The sequence below is a fragment of the Onthophagus taurus genome, chromosome 1 (assembly GCF_036711975.1).
Source record: "Onthophagus taurus isolate NC chromosome 1, IU_Otau_3.0, whole genome shotgun sequence".
Taxonomy (NCBI): domain Eukaryota; kingdom Metazoa; phylum Arthropoda; class Insecta; order Coleoptera; family Scarabaeidae; genus Onthophagus; species Onthophagus taurus.
The window spans coordinates 2600685-2625992 of NC_091966.1; the positions used below are offsets into that span (position 1 = coordinate 2600685).

General features: G+C 32.5%; 1 protein-coding gene across 3 annotated transcripts in view; it reads left to right on the forward strand.

Moving 5' to 3' along the window:
• LOC111423476 (uncharacterized) overlaps nucleotides 1–25308 on the forward strand; it is a 76620-nt gene that overhangs the window by 48542 nt on the left and 2770 nt on the right. The window contains exons 3-13 of one of the 3 annotated variants that reach the window (XM_023056715.2): nucleotides 1363–1515; nucleotides 1713–1767; nucleotides 1831–1904; nucleotides 4598–4822; nucleotides 4887–5020; nucleotides 5111–5288; nucleotides 10122–10294; nucleotides 10352–14205; nucleotides 18562–18889; nucleotides 18941–20267; nucleotides 20367–20420. In XM_023056715.2, coding sequence (XP_022912483.2) covers nucleotides 1363–1515; nucleotides 1713–1767; nucleotides 1831–1904; nucleotides 4598–4822; nucleotides 4887–5020; nucleotides 5111–5288; nucleotides 10122–10294; nucleotides 10352–14205; nucleotides 18562–18889; nucleotides 18941–20267; nucleotides 20367–20420 — 6555 coding nt within the window. The remainder of the gene's footprint in view (nucleotides 1–1362; nucleotides 1516–1712; nucleotides 1768–1830; nucleotides 1905–4597; nucleotides 4823–4886; nucleotides 5021–5110; nucleotides 5289–10121; nucleotides 10295–10351; nucleotides 14206–18561; nucleotides 18890–18940; nucleotides 20268–20366; nucleotides 20421–25308) is intronic. The other 2 variants (XM_071194333.1, XM_023056734.2) reach the window with 2 other exon arrangements.

Sequence of the window (25308 nt, forward strand, 5' to 3'; positions counted from 1 at the left end):
AAGTCTGAAGACGTACGGCAAACCCTAAACTTTCTACTTCTAGGTCTAGTGTTAGTTCTAGTTTTAATTGTTATTCATTACTAGATTGTTGTATATTTTTATTGAACTAAAACTAGAACTAACACTAGACCTACAACTAGAAACATTTGTGTTTAGCCGTCCTGAAAGACGCACTAAACACATAACTATAAAGCTTCTGGTTTATTAACTTGTAAAATTTGCATCAATTCTTCATCAACCTTGTATCAAGACAACTCCGCCTAATCCCAACATTATCTCTTCATTAACTTTCAACCATGTTCTATCAACTGCATTAAGATAACATCATACCTCTATCGGATCTTTACGATTACACAAAATCTTCTTACAGATCTTATTAAATTTGCATCAAATTTGTAAAGTTTGCATCAAATATCTATTATGTTCTTGATTTGTCAGATGCAGTAAATCTGCCTCAAATGTAATAGTAGATTTGAAAATTTCTATCATACCATGAAAGGATTTCATATAAAATCTACATTTTCTCTGTATCAGTTATAACCATGTTTTAATCAAGGCAAATCTGCATTAAGACTTAATTACATCCGAGTCCTTATTAAGTATCTAATCGTTAATTAGTAATGTCTAGTATTTGGCAAATAGTGTCTGGTCTATTAGAAATCTCTCTCTTTTTTTTTGGCATTACAAGGACCCTTGTCGTCAACAGTATCTAGTCTCTTATTAGCAGTATGTGGTCTTTCATTAGCGATATCAAGTTTTCTGCAAATAGTGTATTGCTTTCCATTAGCAATATCTAATCTTCTACAAATAGTATCAAGTCTACTACCAGCAGTATTTGGTATTGAATTAACTATTTACAATAGCTTTTTGCAAATAGTACCAAGTCTTCTGCCAGTAGTATTTCATCTTCTGCAACTTGTATCAAGTTTTCTGCCAGCAATGTGTGGTCTTACATTGGGGTTTAGCAGAGAGAGTTAACTTTCTATTTCTACGTTTCGTGTTAGTTCTAGTGATATTGTTAAGTTAATTCTATTTTTAATAATAATAATTGTTTCGGTGATAATGGCAAAAAAAAAATCATATTACTTTAATTAATGAAATGCATGAAATATTTAACACCAATACTCTTAAATTAACTCTTTCTGACGTAATAACAATTTTTTTCAGTTTAAAATTGTCTCATTTATTTTCGGTTGTCGTCCCACGCATAAATTTTTGCATGTTTTATTGTACTTTGCACGCTTCTGTAATATTTTAATATTCAACAAGGGTCACGTTTTACGATACTGACACGTGGTGTGTGGTTTAAAACGCTGCAGCGATTAAAATCGGAATAATATTTTGATTTTTCCTTCTGTAAAGGAATTCCGTGACAGCCCCGTGGCGGCTTCCGTCGCCAGCAATTTGGACCACGGGCACTCGAATCCCATCGCCAACAGCGAGTTCACCATTTTCACTCCGATTTCCCCCGCGCACCACAATAATAACGTATTTCTTGCCAATCAAAGGATTGTAGTAAGCACCAAAAACACTATTTTTTAGAGTTCCTTTTTTTTTTTAATTTATTTTTATCAATTTTTTTTAAAAGATCTTTTTGGTGGAGATTTTTGTTATCGTTAGCCAAAAAGCTTTTGTGTTGTCTTTTTTAATCTTGATTTTCGACACCACATTGTTCTTTAAAACTTGATATTTTAAAGTTTATTCCGTTACAGAATCGCACTCCGGATGATTTTAAGTACGGTGACATCGAAGTGTCGTCGTGGTTTGGTAAGATGTTTTTTCTTATGGTTTGCGAAAAAGGATTTAGAATTTTACTTTGCTTCTTGACAGATGGTTCGGAGAAAGATTTTCCCAGGACACGACTGAAATACATCCGGGAGTTGGGAAAAGGATGGTTTGGACGGGTAAGAAATGTCTTATTTATAGTAAAACCTCGATATAAGGGATTAATATGGAGAAGAAAGTGTCTCCATTATAGAATAGTACTAATACTAATAATATAGCATAACAATTAAAACTAGAACTGTTACTTTCTAGAACTAACATTAGACCTAGAACTAGAGTCATTTGGGTTTAGCCGCACGTCTCTAAAGACTGCTAAACCCGAATGATTCTAGTTCTAGTGTTAGTTCTAGTGATAGTGTAAAACTAGAACTAACTAGTTTTATAATTGCACTGTCACCAGAACTAACATTAGACCTAAACTAAAAACATTTGGGTTGGGTTGGGACATCTCTAGAGATGGCTAAACCCGAATGATTGTAGTTTTAGGTCTAGTGTTAGTTCTAGCATTAGTTCAATAAAAATATACAAGAACCTGACGCTGAATAAAAACCAAAACTTGAACTAACACTAAACGTAGAACTAGGTTTTTTCTCACTGCTAAACCCTAATGTAAGACTTGCTGGCAGAAAACTGGATAGTATTTGCAGAAAACTAGACATGGTTAATTCAAGATTCGGGTTTAGCTGTACGTCTCTTAAGATGGCTAATCCCGAAGAAAACCAGACACTGCTGGCAGAAGACTTGCTACTATTGGCAAAATATTTGATATTGCTAATTCAAGAACAGATACTGTTGGCAGAAGACTAGATACTATTTGCAGAAGATTAAACATTGCTAATTCAAGACCATATACTACTGGCAAACGACTTGATACTATTTGTAGAAGACTAGACAATATTACTTAAAGACCAAATACTACTAGCAGAAGACTTGGTACTATTTACAGAAGATTAGACATTGCTAATCTGGAGACTCAAACCCGAATGTTTCTAGTTCTAGGTCTAGTGTTAGTTCTAGTTTTACACTAGCACTGTTACTATGTAGAATTAACACTATACCTAGAACTAGAATCATTTGGGTTTAGCCGCACGTCTCTAAAGACGGCTAAACCCGAATGATTCTAGTTCTACGTATAGTGTTAGCACAGTATATATAACAGACAGTACTCTCACTCAGTGGCGGCACGTTTGATGTGGCGAATTGATTTTCAATGACCTCGAAGCCATTATTCTGGCATAAAACACAACAGGTCCGCATTAAAAATATTTAAAACGTCGAAAATATTAAATTAAAAAAGTTATTCGCAATTAAATTTCTGAACTGATAAAAACATTAGTTATTGAGTTATATATTATATAAGTAATAACGTCATTATTTATAATATTTGATATTTTATTTTAATCTTTACACTTGTCGTTACGGCTCTGCACAAAAACAAACCTCACAGACACACTGGCGATTAGCAAGATTTAAACCAGCGTAATGGCCGCTCGCCTGCGTAATGAGGGCTGCGCATATCTTCCCGCCAAACCGAGTGAGAGTACTGTCTGTTATATATACTGTGGTGTTAGTTCTAGTTTTACAGTTACACTGCCATTAGAACTAACATTAGACCTAGAACTAGAAACATTTGGGTTTAGCCGCACATCTCTAGAGATGGCTAAACCCGAATGATTCTGGTTCTAGGTCTAGTGTTAATTCTAGCTTTAGTTCAATAAAAATTTACAAGAACCTGACGCTGAATAAAAACCAAAACTTGAACTAACACTAAACCTTGAACTAGAAAGTTTTCTCTCTCTGCTAAATCCGAATGTAAGACTTACTGGCAGAAAACTGTATACTATTTGCAGAAAACTAGACATGGTTGATTCAAGATTCGTGTTTAGCTGTATGTCTCTTAAGATGGCTAATCCCGAAGAAAACCAGACACTGCTGCTAATTCAAGAGTAGATACTGTTTGCAGAAGACTAGATACTATTTGCAGAAGATTAGACATTGCTAATTCAAAACCATATACTACTTACAAACGACTTGATACTATTTGTAGAAGACTAGACAATATTACTTTAAGACCAAATACTACTGGCAGAAGACTTAGTACTATTTACAGAAGATTAGACATTGCCACGTACTGCTAGTGCGAAACTAGACCTGTTGACAGAGGGTGAAAAACTGGAAAAGGATGATAACAGAGAGGGACGAATGGATACGGAAAATGAGCGAGGAGAAGGCTTCAACAAGGGTTGTAATGCCACAGAAAAGAGGCGCACGGCTAAACCCGACTGTTGCTAGATCTAGTGTTTTAGTTCAATGAAAAATATACAGGGTAATTCAAATTCGACCCCCACCATTGGGATCTCAGAAACCATAAGAGATACAGAAATGGTTAAATGGGGCAAAGTTGCGTATCTTAGAGCTCATCATTTTTCAACTAAGTTTTTGGATCTAGCCGTTTTAGTTTTTAAAATATGGCCGAAAACAAAAAAATTGCTTTTTCGCTTTTTGCCTATAACTTCTTTATTTTTCGACTCTATATGACAAATGTCATGACACAACTAGAAATTTTCTTCGACGTTTCGTTTTCATGAAACTATCATCAGGTTTATTTTTTCTTATGAACGCCATATTTGATTTTCACACCAAAAAATGTATTTCATTTAAAAAAACATTGAATTATTTAAAAAAAAGAACAAACGCTTAAACAATCTAACGCTGAATAACAAGTAAAACTAACACTAGAACTTTTATCCGTTTTATCGAGCTTTTATTGTATTTATTTATGGACTTATTACTTAATATTTTTTATTTAAAGGTTGTGGAGGGAACGGCTCAAGGCCTAAATCAAGATCCTAGTGAACCGGAATGGACGCCGGTGGTTGTAAGAATTCTGAACGCGTCTGCCACCCCCAAAGGACGCGTTATGTTCCTTCACGACGTCGATGTATATAGACACGGATACCATCCTAACATCCTAAGACTCTGGGGAAGGTGTCTAGACACCACCCCATTACTTCTTCTCCAAGAATATTGCACAGAAGTACATAATTGATGAAATCAAAAATTTAAAATTCCTGTTTTGTTTTTATTTCTTATTTGTCCAGGGAGATTTAAAAAAGTACCTGAGATCCATGAAGCCAACAAAGGAAAAATTCCTCTCAACGGACCTGCCATTGCTTTGGTGTTACCAGCTGACGCAGGCCCTGAAATTCCTGCACGAGCAAAAAGTTCCCCACCCGTGAGTATAACACCAGGTGTTATCCTTTAAAAGGACTTTCCACCTGTTGAAAGTTTCCTTTCGTTATTTCCTTTTTTCTTCGTTTTATAGGGATTTAGCCTCCAGAAATTGTCAACTAACGAAAGACCTGACGTTAAAACTCGGCGATTACGGCCTAAATTCCTCTTTTTACCCGGAGGATTATTACGACATGACGTTAACGATACCATTAAGATGGTGTGCCCCGGAGATCATTTCTTACACTAATACAACTATCCAAACTAAAAAGGTAAGCGAATTTGAAAACTAACAGATTCAATTTAAATTTAAAAGTGCTAATAAAAGCGATCGTTTTATTTAAATGGACGTTTGTGATGTTTAATGGTAATAGTTTCGTGAAATTCTAATACAAGGAAATAGTATAATTCTCGTAGAAGTTTAGTTTAACCGGTCGGAGTCGACGTTGAGTTTCCGCTTTGCGGTACTGCAATCGGTTAAATTAGTTGCGGCTGTCAAAAGTTGCCCGGTTATGTAAATCTGGACGGGAATCGCATCCACGAGTCCCGTTCCAGTCGGGTCGTTGGCTCGAAACCTCGCCTGGAACGGCACGACTCCGAACCCGACGCGATACACAACGAATCCATAATCCACGCGGAACAGCCGCAGTAACTTCGGAAATTGGGAATGCAGCCGGTGTGGATATTGGATTTTGGACAATTTTTACGATCCGCCGCGCTTGAATTCGTTATTACTATATTTGCCCCAATTGGCTTAAAATTTAAATCGAATAACCAGGATTTAATAACATCAAAAAATTAATATTAAGTAATTAATTGATGAAATTAAAATGGATTTGATTCAATTTTGCTTCCAAGTTGAAAAATGTTTTGTAATGAGTAAAATATTTATGAAAATTATATTTTGGGGTACGAATTCTATAACGATTCCAATTGGCATCAATGCGACATTTTGGGGCAGCTGGGGAAGCCAAAAACATTATTCTTTCTTATAACTCACTATTCATTCTAAGAATGTGTTATTTCATAAAGTTCTTATTCATAAAGTTATTAACTTAATGTTCTAAGTAGTCTAAGTAGTTCTAAGTTGTCGAAATTTAATAAAATATATTTTACTACCTTAATATACTATAGTTAATTATGACAAGGTAGGGATGTTTTATCTTTGTCAAAAGATTGCCGAGGTCGTTTGCGGCCGAGGCTCTGGAATTTCTTGATTAACGAAATATTACTACAATTCTAGTAGAATTCTAGTACAATTCTAGCTACAATTTACAGCGTTAAAGAGATGATCGCCAAGGTCGCTTGCGACCGAGGCCCTGGAATCTACTTTATTAACGAGATATTAATAGAGACGCTATAATTTACAGTGTCAAGAGGTAGTAGCCGAGGTCGCTTGCGGCCGAGGCACAATAATCAACTTTATTGAACCGATATTGGCTTAGATGTTGCAATGTATAGCGTTAAAGAAACGGTGGCCGAGGTCGCTTGCGGCCGAGGCCCTGGAATTTACTCCATTAACGAAATATTAATAGACACGCTATAATTTACAATGTGAAGAGGTGGTGACCGAGGTTGCTTGCACCCGAGGCACAACAATCAAATATATTGAAGCGATATTAGCTGAGAGGTTGCAATGTACATCGTCAAAGAGATAAGATTGCCGAGGTCGCTTGCGGCCGAGGCTCTGGAATTTAATTCATTAACGAGATATTAATAGAAACGCTATAATTTACAGTGTTAAGAGGTAGTAGCCGAGGTCGCTTGCGGCCGAGGCACAATAATCAACTTTATTGAACCGATATTGGCTTAGATGTTGCAATGTATAGCGCTAAAGAAATGGTGACCAAGGTCGCTTGCGGCCAAGGCCCTGGAATTTACTCCATTAACGAAATATTAATAGACACGCTAGAATTTACAGTGTGAAGAGGTGGTGACCGAGGTTGCTTGCACCCGAGGCACAACAATCAAATATATTGAAGCGATATTAGCTGAGAGGTTGCAATGTACAGTCTTAAAAAATAATAGCCGGGGCCCTGGAATCTACTTCAATAACGAGAAATTAATAGAGACGCTATAATTTACAGTGTAAAGAGGTGGTAGGCGAGGTTCCTTGCAGCCGAGATACAACAATCAACTTTATTGAACCGATATTGGCTTAGATGTTGCAATGTATAGCGCTAAAGAAATGGTGGCCGAGGTCGCTTGCGGCCGAGGCCCTGGAATTTACTCCATTAACGAAATATTAATGGAGATGCTATCATTTACAGTGTTAAAAGTAGCCAAGGTTGCTTGCGACCGAAGAATAACAAACAATTTTATTAAAGCGATATTAAGCGATATATTAGAGATTACAATATACAGTCTTAAAAAATAATGGCCGAGGCCGTGGAATCTACTTCAATAACGAGAAATTAATAGAGACGCTATAATTTACAGTGTGAAGAGGTGGTGGCCGAGGTTGCTTGCAGCCGAGGCAGCACAACAATCAAATACAGGGTTATTCTCAACCTACACGCATAAACTTGGGGATTTATTTCTCATGACAAATATTAGCTAGTCTATTAGTCTGGCCATCTCGATCGCCCAACCTTAATTCTCTTGATTTTTATTTCCCGGAAGATGAATAGGTATAGGTAGTCCATTAGCCTGGCCATCTCGATCGCCCAACCTCAACTTTCTTGTTGAAATTAATACTAAGCAAGAATTGCGAAATCGGATACATGCTGCTGCCAGGAAATAACTTCTAACACTTGCTGTGATGTCATTTTGAAATGTTATCTGTATTCTTGACTTGAAAGTAAATTCCATGGATATCTAGGAAACTAAAAAACTTTGCTACAATTTTTTTCATTTATTAGTCATTTAGGAATAAATCCCCAAGTTTATGAGTATATGTTGAGAATCACCCTGTATATTGGAGCGATATTAGCTGAGAGGTTGCAATGTACATCGTTAAAGAGATATGGTTGCCGAGGTCGCTTGCGGCTGAGGCCCTGGATTCTACTCTATTAACATGTTATTAATGGAAACACTATAGTTTACAGTGTTAAGAGTCAGTAGCCGAGTCCCATTGCAGCCGTGGCACAGCAATTAACTTTATTGAAGCGATATTAGCAGGAGGTTACAATGTACAGTGTTAAAGAGATGGTGGTCGAGGTCGCTTGCGGCCGAGCCTCTGGAATTTAATTCATTAACGAGATATTCATGAAAACGCTCTAATTTGCAATGTTAAAGAGTCGAGGCACCACAATCAACTATTTTGAAGCGAGATTAGCTTTGAGGATGCAGTGTACATCGTCAAAGAGATGGTACAATCCACTCCATTATAAAGATATTACGTTATAGTCTACAGTGTTAAGAAAGTAGTAGCTTACAGCTTGGAAAATCTATCTTGGTCGGTCAGTTGCGCAGAAGAAGTGCCACAGTAAATCCTTCAAGTGAGATAGGTTCTACAAATCTTGTAATATTAATTACAGCTTCGCAGAGATGGTAACATAAATTTAAGCCGTATTAGTGACTTTTACTTTTGTATATTTGTGATAACTGTTTATTCAAATTATGTTTGTATTATGCTGTAAAGGTAATTGCCGTTAAATATAAACGTAGGTAAAGAAGTCAGTTTTTAAGAAATTTAAGGATTTTTCGCTATGCTATCAGTTACTATATAAACAATTAATTGTAATAATAAGCCATATTTTTATCTCCTTTCCATCGAAATTTTTGTAATATACGCATACAAACATTTTCGTTGAGCACTGTATACAATCTTCATTTTGTGAAATATAACAAAGAAATGAAATCCGTGGTACCTTTTGCCACGATGGATCTAACCTTTTCGGATCAAGATAGATTAGTCAAGCTGTAGCTTACGTGCCATCAAGGGATAATAAGTGAAATTATTTGCTACCTAGATAGTACAATACAATTGGCGAGGTCTAAATTTGAAGCTGGATAAGAGAAATAAATAAATTAAAAATATACAGTGCGTTTCAAAAGTAACGGGCAAATTCGATAAAATTACAAACAATTTATGAAAAAATCGTTATGACCGTTATAATTTTTTGTTGAGTTATGACGTCATCGAAGTTTTTTTAAAATGGAACTTCCCATTTTTTATATCGGAATTTGAAAGAGGATTTTTTTCTGAATTATGTACAATAAATATTAATATCGGTTAATTTTCGAGAAAAATTAATTTAAAGTTTCATTATTACCCAGTCATTTCATATAGAAAATAGCAGTAGCAGTGCGTAACCATGGCAACCAATTGTTTTGATTTGACATTTCCAAGTGTCAAAATTCGATTTGAAACAGTTTATTGTGAGATTATTTTAAGTAGTATTTTGGAGTTTCTTGTGTTAATTGTTGTTATTCATTGTTATTCGTTGTTATTTGTTGCTATTCATCGCTATTCGTTCTTATTTTTTTGTAGTTACTAAAAAAATTAAAATTTTTAGACCCGTTTCAGCGATTTTCTCACAAATTGTTTATAATAATTTTAATGAATTTATCCGTTACTTTTGAAACGTACTGTATATTAAAAAAGTTTCAATGAACTAACAGAAGTGGCCTACACTAAACTTTTTCACGTGTTATATATTTAAAGGAATATTTAGATTGTGGGCGATTCTGAGAGGGACGATTTCGTCTCAATGAGATAAAAACGTTTTATGTGTAAAAACTCATCACTGATAATTATGTACTTCTCCAAATGCCTTAAACGTGACAATTTCCAGTATTCATCAATAAATAACCAGAAAAAGAATTAATTTTGAATTAGTTAACCTTATCTTTAATACTATTGTGTGGTGGTAGTCCATAAACTACATTATCTTGTATTGAATCTTTAAAGTTATTAAACAAGTAACAGTTCCCCTTTACAAATAAAACCATCGCAGCGAGATATTTTTATCTTGGCAAAATTTTAAACGCTAAGAAGTGGCTGATTAAACACTTCGTTAACTTAATTTGAAAATTAAATATGATCGGAATAATTTAGCGATTAAACTTTTACTTCATCTTTCCCAATACTTTTATATAACTTAATAATAAAGTTATCTTATGATGATGAATTAATTATTTTTAATATTTTATTTAATTAGATCACATTGGAAGGAAATATATGGTCTTTAGGTGTTACAATGTGGGAAATTTTAGAATGTGGCGATCAACCTTATTCAGATTTAAACAATGATGAAGTAATTTCCCAAGTACTAGGTTCCCCAAATGTACGGTTACCAAGGCCTACAGTTAACGTTATTTACACGGATTACATGTAAGTTATAAATAATCAAAGTTAGATTAAATTGATGCATTAATTGTATTTGTTTAGGTATAAATTAATGCAATCGTGTTGGAGTACGGTGGAATCACGTCTTTCCGCAACGCACATAGATTTAATACTAAATGATCTCATGCAAGTGTACGAGCACACAAAAGTCTCGACAGAACTGAAAGATTGTTCGATACATGACTTTGATCAACGGTGGGAGGCGTTAAAGCCGAACGCTGTCGCGATGACGGATGAAACGCCTTTGATGCACGAAGAAAAGAAATCGGCTAGTTTAACGAACTTGCACGGATCGCTCGATAATTTATTACAAGATCACAATTCCGTGGATTCGTGGTTGGAGAACGTGGCTAATAATAGCGGGGATTTAGTGTACGCGAAAGGGCTGTCGGAAGCGATGATGGATTTGGATAATGTTTTGGAATTAAATTCGAATAATCCCAGTCCTAAGCCGTTGCATTTTAAAATAGGACCGAAAGTCACTACGAGCAGCGAAAGCGAGACTGAGGAAGAAAATTGGAAAAAGAAAATCGAACGAGGAGCTTACACAGAAAAGGTGCGCCAAAAATCTCGTTCGGTAGCTGATTTAATGGTTCTTACGCACGTGGATTATTCGGAATCCGATTCAGAAACGCTCCCAAGCCTTACAGAGTTTAAAAATCAAAAATCCAAATTTAAAAACATGGATAACCCAGCTTTGAAGTTCGGTAGCGAGGGTAATTTATTAAGCGTACACGACACGTTTCAGGAAGAGCTGCGAAAACTCCAAGACGAACGTAGAGATAGTTTACTCTTTGTACCTGATAAGTATAGTTATTCAGACTCGAAATCCGGCGAATCGAGTAGCAGTCGTCAATTGGACAGTTTAGAAAACTCCCCAGTGAAAAAACTTCTCGTTGAACTTAACAGTCCGGCTGAAATTATTCCAGCCAAACAAGTATACAACGTCTTTAACGTATCCGTGAAGCACTTAAACAGTTTGGTGGACAATAAAGACGATCGAGTGAATTTACAAAAAAAGACTAGCTGTGATAGCCTTAAAGAATCAAAAGATAATAAGGACGTAATCCATATCAAAAACGGCATTTCCTGTGATAACGATCACACTAAAATCCCGTCCAATCTCGACTTAAAACCGAAATCGTTGGAAAATTTAAGCGACTTTCATGTAAAAATCGAAGTGTTAAGCGATCAAAGTTCGCCCGTTGACGAAGAAATCGCATCGCAAGAAGAACTTGATCGCCCCGGAAGTAGCGATGATTACATCAAAGAAACCCGAAAATTAAACGTACCAAAATTATCAGAATTAATTCAACGAAATGATAATTTAAAACCGGACAGAGAAGATAAATTATTAACGAAATTTTCCGACAAAGATCTCATCGATAAAGATTCCGGATTGAACACTCCCGAAAATAGTGCGTCATTAGAAAAGCTTTACGATGACATTGAGGAGATTTTAGACGAGCCGTCTGTCTTAAAAAAATGTTCAAAGTGCGCGATAAGTTTTGAAGATAACGATGTTTACACCGGATCGTTCGATTCTGATAAATCAAACGATTTGAAGGTCGATTTACATAAAGATTTATGCTTATTAAAGGAGGAAATTAAAGTTTCTTCGAGCGAAGGAAGCGGATGCGAGGAAGATTCCGGCACGGGGACGAGTTCCAAAGAAACCCAATCGATCGATGACAACCTAAGTGCCAAAAGCTTAGAGGATACCCTCGACACGATTAATAACGATTATTGTTTGAGACGATCGAAAATAATTTGCGAAAGCTTTTTAGCGAACGAAAAATCGAATTATTCCCCAACAGACGAATACAGAGAGATTTGTTTCGAGACTAACACAAAATTTAAAGAGGATGTTACTAAAGATGTGCATCAAATTATTTCGGCGCATTTAATCCCCGATTTATTAACCGATTTACCCGACGTCGATAAACACTTATTAAATAAGGAGAAAAAATTAGAAACGTTAAGCGAATATTTACTAAAACCATTAATTCATATTAATTTAGACACGAAATCGCCCAATAATCTTAATTTAACAAAAACATCTCTCATTTTACCAATTATTAAATCAAATTCCCCCAATGATAAAGAATCAGAATCGGAATCTGATAGCGTGGAAAGCGTCGCTGAGTTTCTTTCCCCCGAAATTAGCCAAGCCAGCGATTTCAAAACCATATCGGAATGTTCGATTGAAAATAACGCATCACAAGCTTTAGCTGTGGATAATTCAGTACCAAATACGATGTTAGATGTTTCTTCAGATGAAATGAAAACTTTGGAGGAGGGGGATTCCTCAAAAACGCTTGGAGGTGATAGCGACGCCGATTTAAACGTTGAAGAATTTGTCGATTGCCAAACAGAAATTAATGAAGATACGAAATTAACTCAGGAGAAGCAAAGAGATATTTTAAGAAAAACCAAAGAATTTTTGTGTCAAGAATTGGTGTTTTATGATAAAGATGTTACACATATCAAAGAAAACGTTAAATGGGACGATCAAAATGTTGAAAATGAAATAAGCGACGATTTGAATGAAGTACAAAATTTTATTGGGATTGAAACTAAGTTAAAAGAAGAAATTGATGAGATCTCAAATGAGTTACTTACACAAAACTGTGATAAACAAAACGATGAAGTGAATAAAAATTTTGTTATTACAAGTTGCGAAAATACTAAATCTAATTGTGTTGATACCAAAAATAAAAATGAAAACGATAAAGAAGAAATAAAAGAAGTTGAAATAATAAATGAGTCATTAGTTGAAAAAATAGAGACTAATGATTCAATAAACCTTGATGGAAATGATATTGAAAGCTGTGATACTAAAATGGGAGATGTAGAACAAAATGATTCATCACTAAACGTTTCAATCGAAAGAAATCCAAATAATGAAAATAACGATGAATCATTTATAAATTCTAATAAAACATATCAATTCGATGTACAAGATACATCATCTCATATTGTTAAAGATGAATCTGAAAAAAATGTATTAAAACAAATTAGTACGGTCGATGTGGAAGAAATTATAATCGAAATAATAAATAAAGTACAAGATATCTCTTCATTAAACAATATTAATGAAACATCACCACAAAATAATAAATCACTTCAAGAAGAAAATGAAAACACAAAACAAATTAATTTTGATTTAACCAAAGAAGAATTAAATTTCAATGAAACGATTGTAAATAAAACAAAAGATTTTTTAAATAATGAAATTAAATCGTATATTGAAACTCCCCAAGAACGATTAAAAGTCCAATTTGATTTGAGTGATTCCCAAGAAGAAATAGCACCAAGTTCTTTAACTCATTTTCAAGGATTTTCAAGTACGCCATATTCAAAAAAGCGAAAACCTTTAGAATCAACAATACTGGATAATGACGATTACTCCATCGATTTTTATTCGACGAGTATCAAAGAAACCGGATCAATTAAAGGGGAAGATTTGAAATTTTCATCAAATTTTATACAAGAACCGCGTGAAACGAATAATAGCGATTTGTATTCTTTGGAAACGTGGGATAATTTTTTGGGGAAAAGTTTTGATGAACAAGAGAATGATATTGATTTTATTACTTTTAATCAAGAACCGCATAGTCTGTTGTTTTTGGAAAATAATAATGAGGGGCTTGATGAGAAATTGGATAAAAAGAATAATTTGCAAGTTAGTCATGTTCTTAATGAAACTTATGTACCTGATACCAAAAACGAAGACCAAACTTTTAATAAAGATGTTCCATTAAATAAAACATACGATGAAAGTAAAATTGGAGATGGTACTTTTGTTGTAAATAATGATACTTTTGTTAAAGATGGTAATGGAACTTTTATTAAAGAAGAAACGGAAAGTGAAATGATTAAACCCAGTACAAGTAGTAAGTATTTTTTTTTAAATATTAGTAGAGAACTTAAATACCAGGAATTTTATATAACTTGCAATATATGAATGTAGTAACCATACATACGAAATTACTATGAACTGACACTGTTCCATATAAAATGTAACATATAGTTCATTTTTTTTCTATAACATCTGTCAAATTGTTGTAAAGTTGGCAAAACTAACAGGGAGTTTTGTTATATGATGTTTCGAAATAAATGTCACACTGACGTTTAATCTTTCGTTATTCAAAAGAAAACGTGCATAAAAAAATGTTGTGGGGTGTGTATTTGGCATTTATTTACCTACAAAAAGTGTTTTGTTCTATTTAATTACTATGTAGCACCTTTTTACAATAAATATGTACTTGGTTAAAATTGTATTTATCTAAAAATTTATTAGTATTTTAACCTCAATTATTTAGTTACTGAAAATGTTACTAAAAATCAGGAAAACAACATAAATTTTATAAGGGTCCTAGATAATACCAACAGAAACCCTAAAAAATTTACATTGACAAGTATTATAGAAAAAAAAACGAACTATAGCTTAATAGTACAGGCATTAGGTAGTTTTACAAAAGAAAAATTTTGCTTGGAAAAGGTGACGTCCTTAAGATAATCCTGAGTTTTCAGCCGTCTTAAAAGACGCATGGCTAAACCCTAAACTTTCTAGTTCTAGGTCTAGTGTTAGTTCTAGTTTTACACTAGCACTGTTACTATGTAGAACTAACACTATACCCAGAACTAGAATCATTTGGGTTTAGCCACACATCTCTAAAGACGGCTAAACCCGAATGATTCTAGTTCTAGGTATAATGTTAGTTCTAGTTTTACACTTGCACTGTCACTAGAACTACCGCTAGACCTAGAACTAGAAACATTCGGATTTAGTCATACGTCTCTTAAGACAGCTAAACCCAAACAATTCTAGTTTTACTATATAATTTAATATACATACTTTTCTTAATACCTTTTAACTACTTCAATAGAAATACATATACAATAATCTAGCGCTGAATAACAATTAAATCTAGAACTAACACCATACCTAGAACTAGAGTCATTTGGGTTTAGCCGCACGTCTCTAAAGACGGCTAAACCCGAATGATTCTAGTTCTAGGTATAGAGTTTTACACTTGCACTGTCAAGAGAACTAACGCTAGATCTAGAACTATAAACATTCGGATTTAGCCATACGTCTCTAAAGACGGCTAAACCCGAATGATTCTAGTTCTAGGTATAGTGTTAGTTCTAGTTTTACAATTGCACTGTCACTAGAACTAACGCTATACAGGATGTACTATACAGGGTGTACTATACAGCTGTGTCAAATGTCTGGAATATAGACAATAACTTCGCCATTTGTGGTTTTAAAGAAAAATGCTTCAAATACAAGTTTCTTTATTAATCGTGGCGCATTTTTTTGCGATATTTGCTTGTTTGTATTGTTTTTTGTTTCGTTGCTATGGCAACCAACATTGTTATTTTAAATGGGATGCATATATTTTTTTTGCATACTTTGATAGAGGATAAGTCCCTCTGTGCGATGAACATATCAAATCATATGGTTGTATAAGAAAAAAATCAAGAAAAAATGCGTTTTTTGAAAGTCTTAAATCAGCTAATTACAATCAAAGTAGGCACCGAAGACAATTTAAATGTAAAAAAAATTACAGTTTAACAGTTATGAATAATTAATAATACATGGTCATTGGTAGCTGTCTTTGGCCATCAACTTTTTGGAAGGTTTTTAACACTTCCGGTGTTAAAGAATTTTTTAAATATTTTCGATACTGTGGATTGTGTAATCCTGGTAAATATTATTGAACAGTGTACAAACTTCACTTTGAGTGCGTTTTCTATCACCGCACCCATACATTATTAATATTTGAATTTTTTGTAAACTATCATTTTTTTGACATTTAAAGCTGTCAACGGCGTTATTTCGGGGCCTACTTTGATTATAATTTGCTGATTTAATATTTTCAGAGAATGCATTTTTTCTCGATTTTTTCTAATACAACCATATGATTTGATATGTTCATCGCGTAGAGGGATTTATCCTCTATTAAAATGTGCAAAAAAACATATGCATCCCATTTAAAACAACAATGTTGGTTGCCATAGCATCGAAACAAAGAACAATGTAAACAAGCAAGTATCACGAAAAAATGCGCCACAATTAATAAAGAATTTTTTGTTTAAAACATTTTTCTTTAAAACAGCAAATGGCGAAGTTATTGGCTATATTCCAGACATTTGACATAATGTAACATAAGTACTTTTCTAATACGTATGTTAAACTTTTCAACTACTTCAATAAAAATACACAACAATCTAGCGCTGAAAACGATTAAAACTAGAACTAACACTAGAACTAGAACTAGAAAGTTTCGGGTTTAGTCGTGCGTCTTCAAACGTCAAATTATATTGATATGTTGCATTTTATGTGGGACAAAATAAGTAGGTACGCCCTGATTTCTATGGAAATATATTTGTGTATATTGCATCTTAAGTGAAATTCACTGTATAGTATAAATAGTAGTCAATTAAGAAAATTTTAACTTTTGTAATTTTGAAAATATTGCCAAAACCAAGTAGATATAAATGATAAGTATTTAATGTGTTAATAATACTCTAAATCATATTTTTATATTTGGATTCATTTCTGTTTGGGATTTCAATATATTTGGTTACATTTATTATTCGATAATATCCACAGTAGTTATTACATGTCGTCATTATTTAAGATAAAATTATAAAAAAGCGACAGTGTTCATTTGGCAACTCTTACACCTCAACATGTTTCTCCTGAATTTGAAACCTAACACATCTGTGATAAAATCGAGAGCTCTATTCAATTCAATTAAAGTTTATGTATTAATATTACAAAGTTCTTTTTCTTACTTTAAGACATCTGTCTTGTTTCTTAATAAATCATAGTGTATGCTGAGAAGTTGATTTCGCCCTTTCATACCATGTATGTCTCTTTCGTATAGGAAGTCTTCTGCGAATTCTTTGATTATCCTTGATAGTCTTGTTGAGGCACATTATGTCCCTCACGTAACCTGATATCAAAGCTTCTTTCGTCCTTGGTGGTTCCTTCTGTTAGTAATATTGACGCCAAATAATATTTAAAACTCTTTTCACGTCAATTATTATTTTCTCCATAATCAAGTTGAAAAGTGCAAGGCTTAGACTGTTTCTTTGTCTTATACTGGTTTTTATAAGTAGTCTGCAAGTCACTCCTTCCTCTGTTCTTATTTTTATCAAGTTATTGGTGTTCAGCTTTTTTCAATTGTTACTGTTGTTCTTCTATCTTTCCTGCTCCTCACATATTCCTGAAACAAATATTTCTTCTTCGAGAATCTTTGCAAATAGATGTCTTTAGATTGTCGCTGAGGCACAACAATATGTTATTCAATTTTTGTCAGGGTTGGGTTGATACCAACTTAATAAATTACCCAAATATTCTTAGTTCTCAGTCAAACAGAGGCGCTATACTTGATACCAAATCTTTTCAATCTTGATAACTATATCCTCTTTATAGAAGATTTATCACTAGAGACACTTTATCACAAGATCTATCATAGCTTGAGAAGGCTATTTACTGCTGGTAGAAGACTAGTATTGTTAATGGAAAACTAGAAACTGTTTGCAAAAGGTTAGAGATTACTGCCAACAGTCTAGATACTGCAAATGAAATACTATATCCCCTTTATAGAAGACTAGTCACTAAATACAGGTTGCAGAAAGCTATATACTGCTGGTAGAAGACTAGATACTGTTAATTAAAGCTCAGAAGCTGCTTGCCAAAGACTTGAGATTACTGCTAAAAGTCTAGATACTGCAAATGGAATACTATATTCTCTACATGGAAGTCTAGTCACTAGATACAGCTTGTAGAAGACTATTGTAGTTTGCTGAATTTTTGCAGTTGTTCTCTACCTTATTACTCTATTCCATAATTATTTTTTAATCACTGATTTCTTGCTACTTGCGCAAATGTAATATTTTGCTGTACTCTCAATTTAAGTCAACCATTATTAACTACTTCGGTATTGAACAAAGTCCTGTATCTAATTGAATATTATTCCCAGTGTTGTATTCTGCGCATTTTACACATCTAGAACATCTTTGGCAAAAATTCTTCTTATGTCCATAGTTTTCATTAAACTTTCCACTTTTCAATTCACCAGACCAACACTTTATGAACATAGGTGATAATTTACTTTACATTAACAAGCCTTTTTGGAAAATGAATTGGTGAAATTCTTGAGACATTCTTTTATATGCATCAAAAATAATTAATAACAATCTATTTTAATATCTTTTTTTTTTTAATTTAGCTGGTTGGGAATCCGGTGGCGGTTGGTTTTTACACCCTCAAAGTAATTCTGAAGAATTATCAGGTCAAATCGCCGTTCAAGCTGATAGTTACGTTGGATTTAGTATGGACGATGAAATTATGGCTGCAATTCGTAACGAATTATTAAATAAACTCCCACACGCCCAAAGAGCTTCTTCCGAACAAATTGAAGAACGCGAAGAACTCGAACCGGCCGAGAAAAACGAAGTTTTTATTCGTTACAACGTCTATAACACCCCATTATCACCAATCCCAGAAGAAAGTTATATCGATAGTGACGATGATTCTCCAATTTTTACAAATAAAAGGTAAACATTTTCGTTTTTAGTTGATTTAAAAATAATAAAAATCATTTCTAGAAATGAAGAAAGTGATGATGATAGTTGTGATTGGTCAATAGAAGATAATATCTCTTCGAATATCCACACAGAAATTAATTCGCCAAAACCAGAAAGTTCGATGATAAGTAGTCCTGCTAAAATACCGAATCACCGTCACACTCCAAGCCTAGATTCTTGTTGTTCAAATGACACTTTATTTAACGTGGAAGATTTAAACTTAACGATTGAACCCGATCGGATTTTCGAAACTATTCCAGACGAAGATGAAAGCTCCAAAGAATCCAAAGAAAGTAAATATAGCGATTGTAAAGCAGAAATTGAAGATAACACTTTAATCGATGATCAAATAGAAAAAGAACAAATTCCAAAAATAAATGTTAACGATTACATAACCGACTTTTTAAATAACGAACGATACAATCAACTAAATAGTTGTATTGAATTAATCGATTTAAGAAGTGAAAACGACGAACGTTCTTCCTCATCCGATAAATTTTTAACTGTCAGCGATAACACGTTGAGTTTCGGCCAAAACATAGCACCATTAAATTCGCCTGAAGACCGCCAATGGAAAGATTTACAAGCATCGTTTAGGAATTGCGACGAAACACCCGAACATCCAAAAACTTATTTATCACCAATTGAAAACCCAGACTATGACATCATTGATGAAAAATGTACAAACTTTGAATTAGTTACCGATTTAGACGATCCAGAATTAGATAATATAGAATGTCACATTTCTGATGAAGACATCGACAAAGTATTACAAGAAGAAAACGAATTAATCCCCGAAAATAAGGAAGAAACAAGTAGGAATATACCAGTTGCAGATAACTTATCAATCAATTTAGATAAAGAGAACATTTCGAGTAGCCGGACAGAAGATAACGCGTCTATTATCTATGTGAACACTGCGTCTAAACTAGAGGAAGGTGAAGGTAACAGTTTAAATGCAGATTCCGATCGAACGCCAAGTGATGTAACGGATTACGACGGAATTAATAAAAACGAAGATTCCCCCGAATACGTTTACGTTGAGAAACACGAGGATAATCACGAATACGAAAACGGTTGGATTGCCGATACTATTTACGCTAATATGCCAGCTGATAGAGCTAAAGAATTGGATTATGTTATCGCGGAAGAAAACAAAAAGAAAGCGGAAGAGAAAATTGAGGATTTATATGGTCCTTTAGCGGATATACGATTCTCTGGACCGGGGTTAGCCAATTTACAAATGATGTCGACGTCGTTTAGTGAAAGTAATGAAGTTGGTGATGAACAGGATTGGGATAGTGGTTCGGACACAAGATCTAGTTCAAGTGGAGAATTTATTTGGAGGGTAAGTCGAGGATTAAAATTTAATTAGTGGTTTTCGGTGTCTTTGTGTTCGTTTTTTTTTGTTTACTTATTATATGTTACTAATATTAATTGTGTATAGGAAGGGGAACATGAGGCTTCTTTGAAGGCTCTTGATGCAGCCCCACAATCAGAGGTAAGAAATTTATTACTAACCAAAAATATATTTACTACTTTATAGTCTCGGGTTATTCAGAATTAGCGCGATAATTTTATGTATTTTAAGTATGTTTTGATAACAATAAGTAAAAAAACTTTATGGTTTTAATTTGTTATCACCATAAATAGATCAATAAAACTTGGAGTTATTATACATATTTAATTTTGCTTCACTAGTTTTGATTTCATGAGAAAATATTTTACTGAATTTCTGGTTGGAAAAGGATATTTTACTGGATGTAACAAGAACTTTGCAGAAATTGGCTTTTTGTGTGGATCCAGTCCATCAACTGGATTGAACGGGATTTAAGTGCTAGATTAGTGCATATAATTAAGAATCCAGTAGGAAATTTTCTTGGATCTAGAAACTCAGAAATTTAATCCAAAACCTAAATTGGATAAGATTTTCTACTGGATGTAAACAAATATCTGAAAAACTACAGAACTAACTGGATTGAGCAGGATTTTAATACTAATTGGTGAATTTATAAAAGATTTTTGGCCATTAACTTAATTGGGTTGGAACATATCACTGCAACAACGAATCCAGTAAGATATCGAATCCAATTTTATTAAATCAATTTTAAATCTATTAGCAATCAAAATCGCAGCATAAAAAGTCAAAGACGGCTTATTTCGTCAAAGTCGACTTGTTTCGATTAAAATAGAAAAACTTAGGTTAAGAAAAAAATCGGCAGCCATTTTGATTTTTTTAAGCTAAAATTACCGAAAATCAATACTTTTGATGATATATTCTTAATAAGGGCGAAAAATGATGAAATTTGATACCAAACTCGATATGTTTTTAATAAAAAATTAGATTGTGTTAAAAAAATTAGTGGCCATTTTGATCTTTTTAATCTAAAATTATTTAAAATAAATACTTTTGATGATACGCTCTTAATAAGGGCGAAAAATGATGAAATTTGATACCAAACTCGATATGTTTTCAATAAAAAATAAAAACAATTAGGTTATGTTAATAAAATTAGGGGCCATTTTGACTTTTTTAATCTAAAGTTAACAAAAACAAATACTTTTAATAACATGTTCTTAAAAAAGATAAAGAATGATGAAATTTGATACCAAACTCTATATGTTTTTAATAAAAAATAAAAACAATTAGGTTATGTTAAAAAAGTTAGTGGCCATTTTGATTTTTTTAATCTAAAATTAACAAAAATAAATACTTTTAATGACATGTTCTTAAAAAAAATAAAGAATGATGAAATTTGATACCAAACTCAATATGTTTTCAATAAAAAATAAAAAAATATTAGGTTATGTTAAAAAAATTAGTGGCCATTTTGATTTTTTTAATCTAAAATTATTAAAAATAAATACTTTTGATGATACGCTCTTAATAAGGGCGAAAAATGATGAAATTTGATACCAAACTCGATATGTTTTTAATAAAAAATTAGATTGTGTTAAAAAAATTAGTGGCCATTTTGATCTTTTAATCTAAAATTATTTAAAATAAATACTTTTGATGATACGCTCTTAATAAGGGCGAAAAATGATGAAATTTGATACCAAACTCGATATGTTTTCAATAAAAAATAAAAACAATTAGGTTATGTTAATAAAATTAGGGGCCATTTTGACTTTTTTAATCTAAAGTTAACAAAAACAAATACTTTTAATAACATGTTCTTAAAAAAGATAAAGAATGATGAAATTTGATACCAAACTCTATATGTTTTTAATAAAAAATAAAAACAATTAGGTTATGTTAAAAAAGTTAGTGGCCATTTTGATTTTTAATTTATTTTTGTATTAATAACATGTTCTTAAAAAAGATAAAGAATGATGAAATTTGATACCAAACTCTATATGTTTTTAAAAAAAAATAAAAACAATTAGGTTATGTTAAAAAAGTTAGTGGCCATTTTGATTTTTTTAATCTAAAATTAACAAAAATAAATACTTTTAATGACATGTTCTTAAAAAAAATAAAGAATGATGAAATTTGATACCAAACTCAATATGTTTTCAATAAAAAATAAAAAAATATTAGGTTATGTTAAAAAAATTAGTGGCCATTTTGATTTTTTTAATCTAAAATTATTAAAAATAAATACTTTTGATGATACGCTCTTAATAAGGGCGAAAAATGATGAAATTTGATACCAAACTCCATATGTTTTCAATAAAAAATAAAAACAATTAGGTTATGTTAATGAAATTAGGGGCCATTTTGATTTTTTTAATCTAACATTAACAAAAATAAATACTTTTAATGACATGTTCTTAAAAAACATAAAAAATGATGAAATTTGATACCAAACCCAATATGTTTTTAATAAAAAATAAAAAAAATTAGGTTATGTTAAAAAAAATTAGTGGCCATTTTGATTTTTTAATCTAAAATTAACAAAAATAAATACTTTTAATGAGATATTCTTAAAAAAACATAAAAAATGATGAAATTTGATACCAAACTCAATATGTTTTCAATAAAAAATAAAAACAATTAGGTTAGGTTAATAAAATTAGTGGCCATTTTCATTTTATTAATCTAAAATTAACAAAAATAAATACTTTTAATGACATGTTCTTAAAAAAAGATAAAAAATGATTAAATTTGATACCAAACTCAACATTTTTTCAATAAAAAATAAAAATAATTAGGTTATGTCAATAAAATTAGTGGCCATTTTGATTTTTTTAATCTAAAATTAACAAAAATAAATACTTTTAATGACATGTTCTTAAAAATGATGAAATTTGATACCAAACTCAATATGTTTTTAATAAAAAATAAAAAAAATTAGGTTATGTTAAAAAAAATTAGTGGCCATTTTGATTTTTTTAATCTAAAATTAACAAAAATAAATACTTTTAATGAGATATTCTTAAAAAAACATAAAAGATTATGAAATTTGATACCAAACTCAATATGTTTTCAATAAAAAATAAAAACAATTAGGTTAGGTTAATAAAATTAGTGGCCATTTTGATTTTTTTAATCTAAAATTATCCAAAAATAAATACTTTTAATGACATGTTCTTAAAAAAGATAAAAAATGATGAAATTTGACACCAAACCCAATATGTTTCCAATAAAAAATAAAAACAATTAGGTTATGTTAAAAAAATCAGTGGCCATGTTGGATTGTTTTGGTTGAAATTATCTCAAAAACCATCAAACATAAATAGGTCATGTTTGGTATCATTTTAACGCAAATTTTATGAAAGATTGAAATTTTCAGCCAAAGTTAAAATATTTTCGAAAAAAATTTACAAAATTTGAAGTGTATCAAATGAAATCGCGGCCATTTTGCTTTTGTTAATCAAAAAATCAACATAGAGTTTATAATTTAAAATTAAACTCCACAATTTTTCGATTAAGCTCTTATAAAGTTAGGTTCAAAAAAAAATTGGCAGCCATTTTAAATTTTATTAACTAAAAATTATCAAAAATAAATACTTTTAATGGTTCTTAAAAAAGATTAAAAATGATGAAATTTAATACCAAACTCAATATATTTTCAATAAGAAATAAAAACAATTAGGTTAGGTATGTTAAAAACATCAGTAGCCATTTTGAATTGTTTTGGTTAAAACTATCTTAAGAACTATCAAACATACCGGGAATTTCATATAACTCACAATATATGAATGCAGTAACCATAGTTACAAGACTACTATGCACTTGCACTGTCCCACATAAAATGCAACATAGCTTAATAGTACAGGTATTGGGTAGTTTTGCAAAGAAAAAGTTTTGCTTGGAAAAAGGTAACATTCTTATGACAATCTTGAGTTTTCGGCCACCTTAAGATACGCACGGCTAAACCCAAATGATTCTAATTCTAGTTTTGTATTAGTTCTAGTGATAGTGTTAGTGCAATACTAGAACTAACACTAGACCGAGAACTACAAACATTCGGGTTTAGCCGCACGTCTCTCAAGATGGCTAAACCCAAATCATTCTAGTTCTAGGTCTTGTGTTACTTCTAGTGATAGTGCTAGTGCAAAACTAGAACTAGCACTGGACCGAGAACTAGAAACATTGGGATTTAGCTGCACGTCTCTCAAGACGGCTAAACCCGAATGATTCTAGTTCTCGGTCTTGTGTTAGTTCTAGTGATAGTGCCAGTGTAAAACTAGAACTAACACTAGACCTAGAACTAAAAAGTTTCGGGTTTAGCCGTGCGTCTTCAGACGCACGGCTAATCCCGAACGTTTCTAATTCTAGGTCTAGTGTTAGTTCTAGTTTTAGTTCCATATATATATGTAACATAGTGATGTCCAGTGCTAACTAGTGCTATCTAGCACTGTCATTAGAACTAACACTAGACCTAGAACTAGAAACATTTGGGTTTAACCGCACGTTTCTCAAGACGGCTAAACCCAAATCATTCTAGTTCTAGGTCTTGTGTTAGTTCTAGTTATAGTGCTAGTGCAAAACTAGAACTAACACTAGACCGAGAACTAGAAACATTCGAGTTTAGCCGCACGTCTCTCAAGACGACTAAACCCGAATGATTCTAGTTCTAGATCTTGTGTTAGTTCTAGTGATAGTGCAAAACTAGAACTAACACTAGACCGAGAACTAGAAAGTATCGACTTTAGCTGTGCGTCTTCAGATGGCTAAATGGAATGTTTCTAGTTCTAGGTCATAGTTAGTTCTAGTGCTAAGTGTTAGTCTAGTTTTATTTGTTATTCAGCGCTAGATTGTTGTATACTTCTATTGAGCTATAACAGACACTGTGTTCCCCCCCGTATTGATCCGTTATATCGAGGTTTTACTGTAATGTCAAATTATATTGACATGTTGCATTTTATATGGGACAAAGTATTTTATGTGTAAGTATATTTTTGTATATTGCATCTTAAGTGAATTTCACTGTAAATAA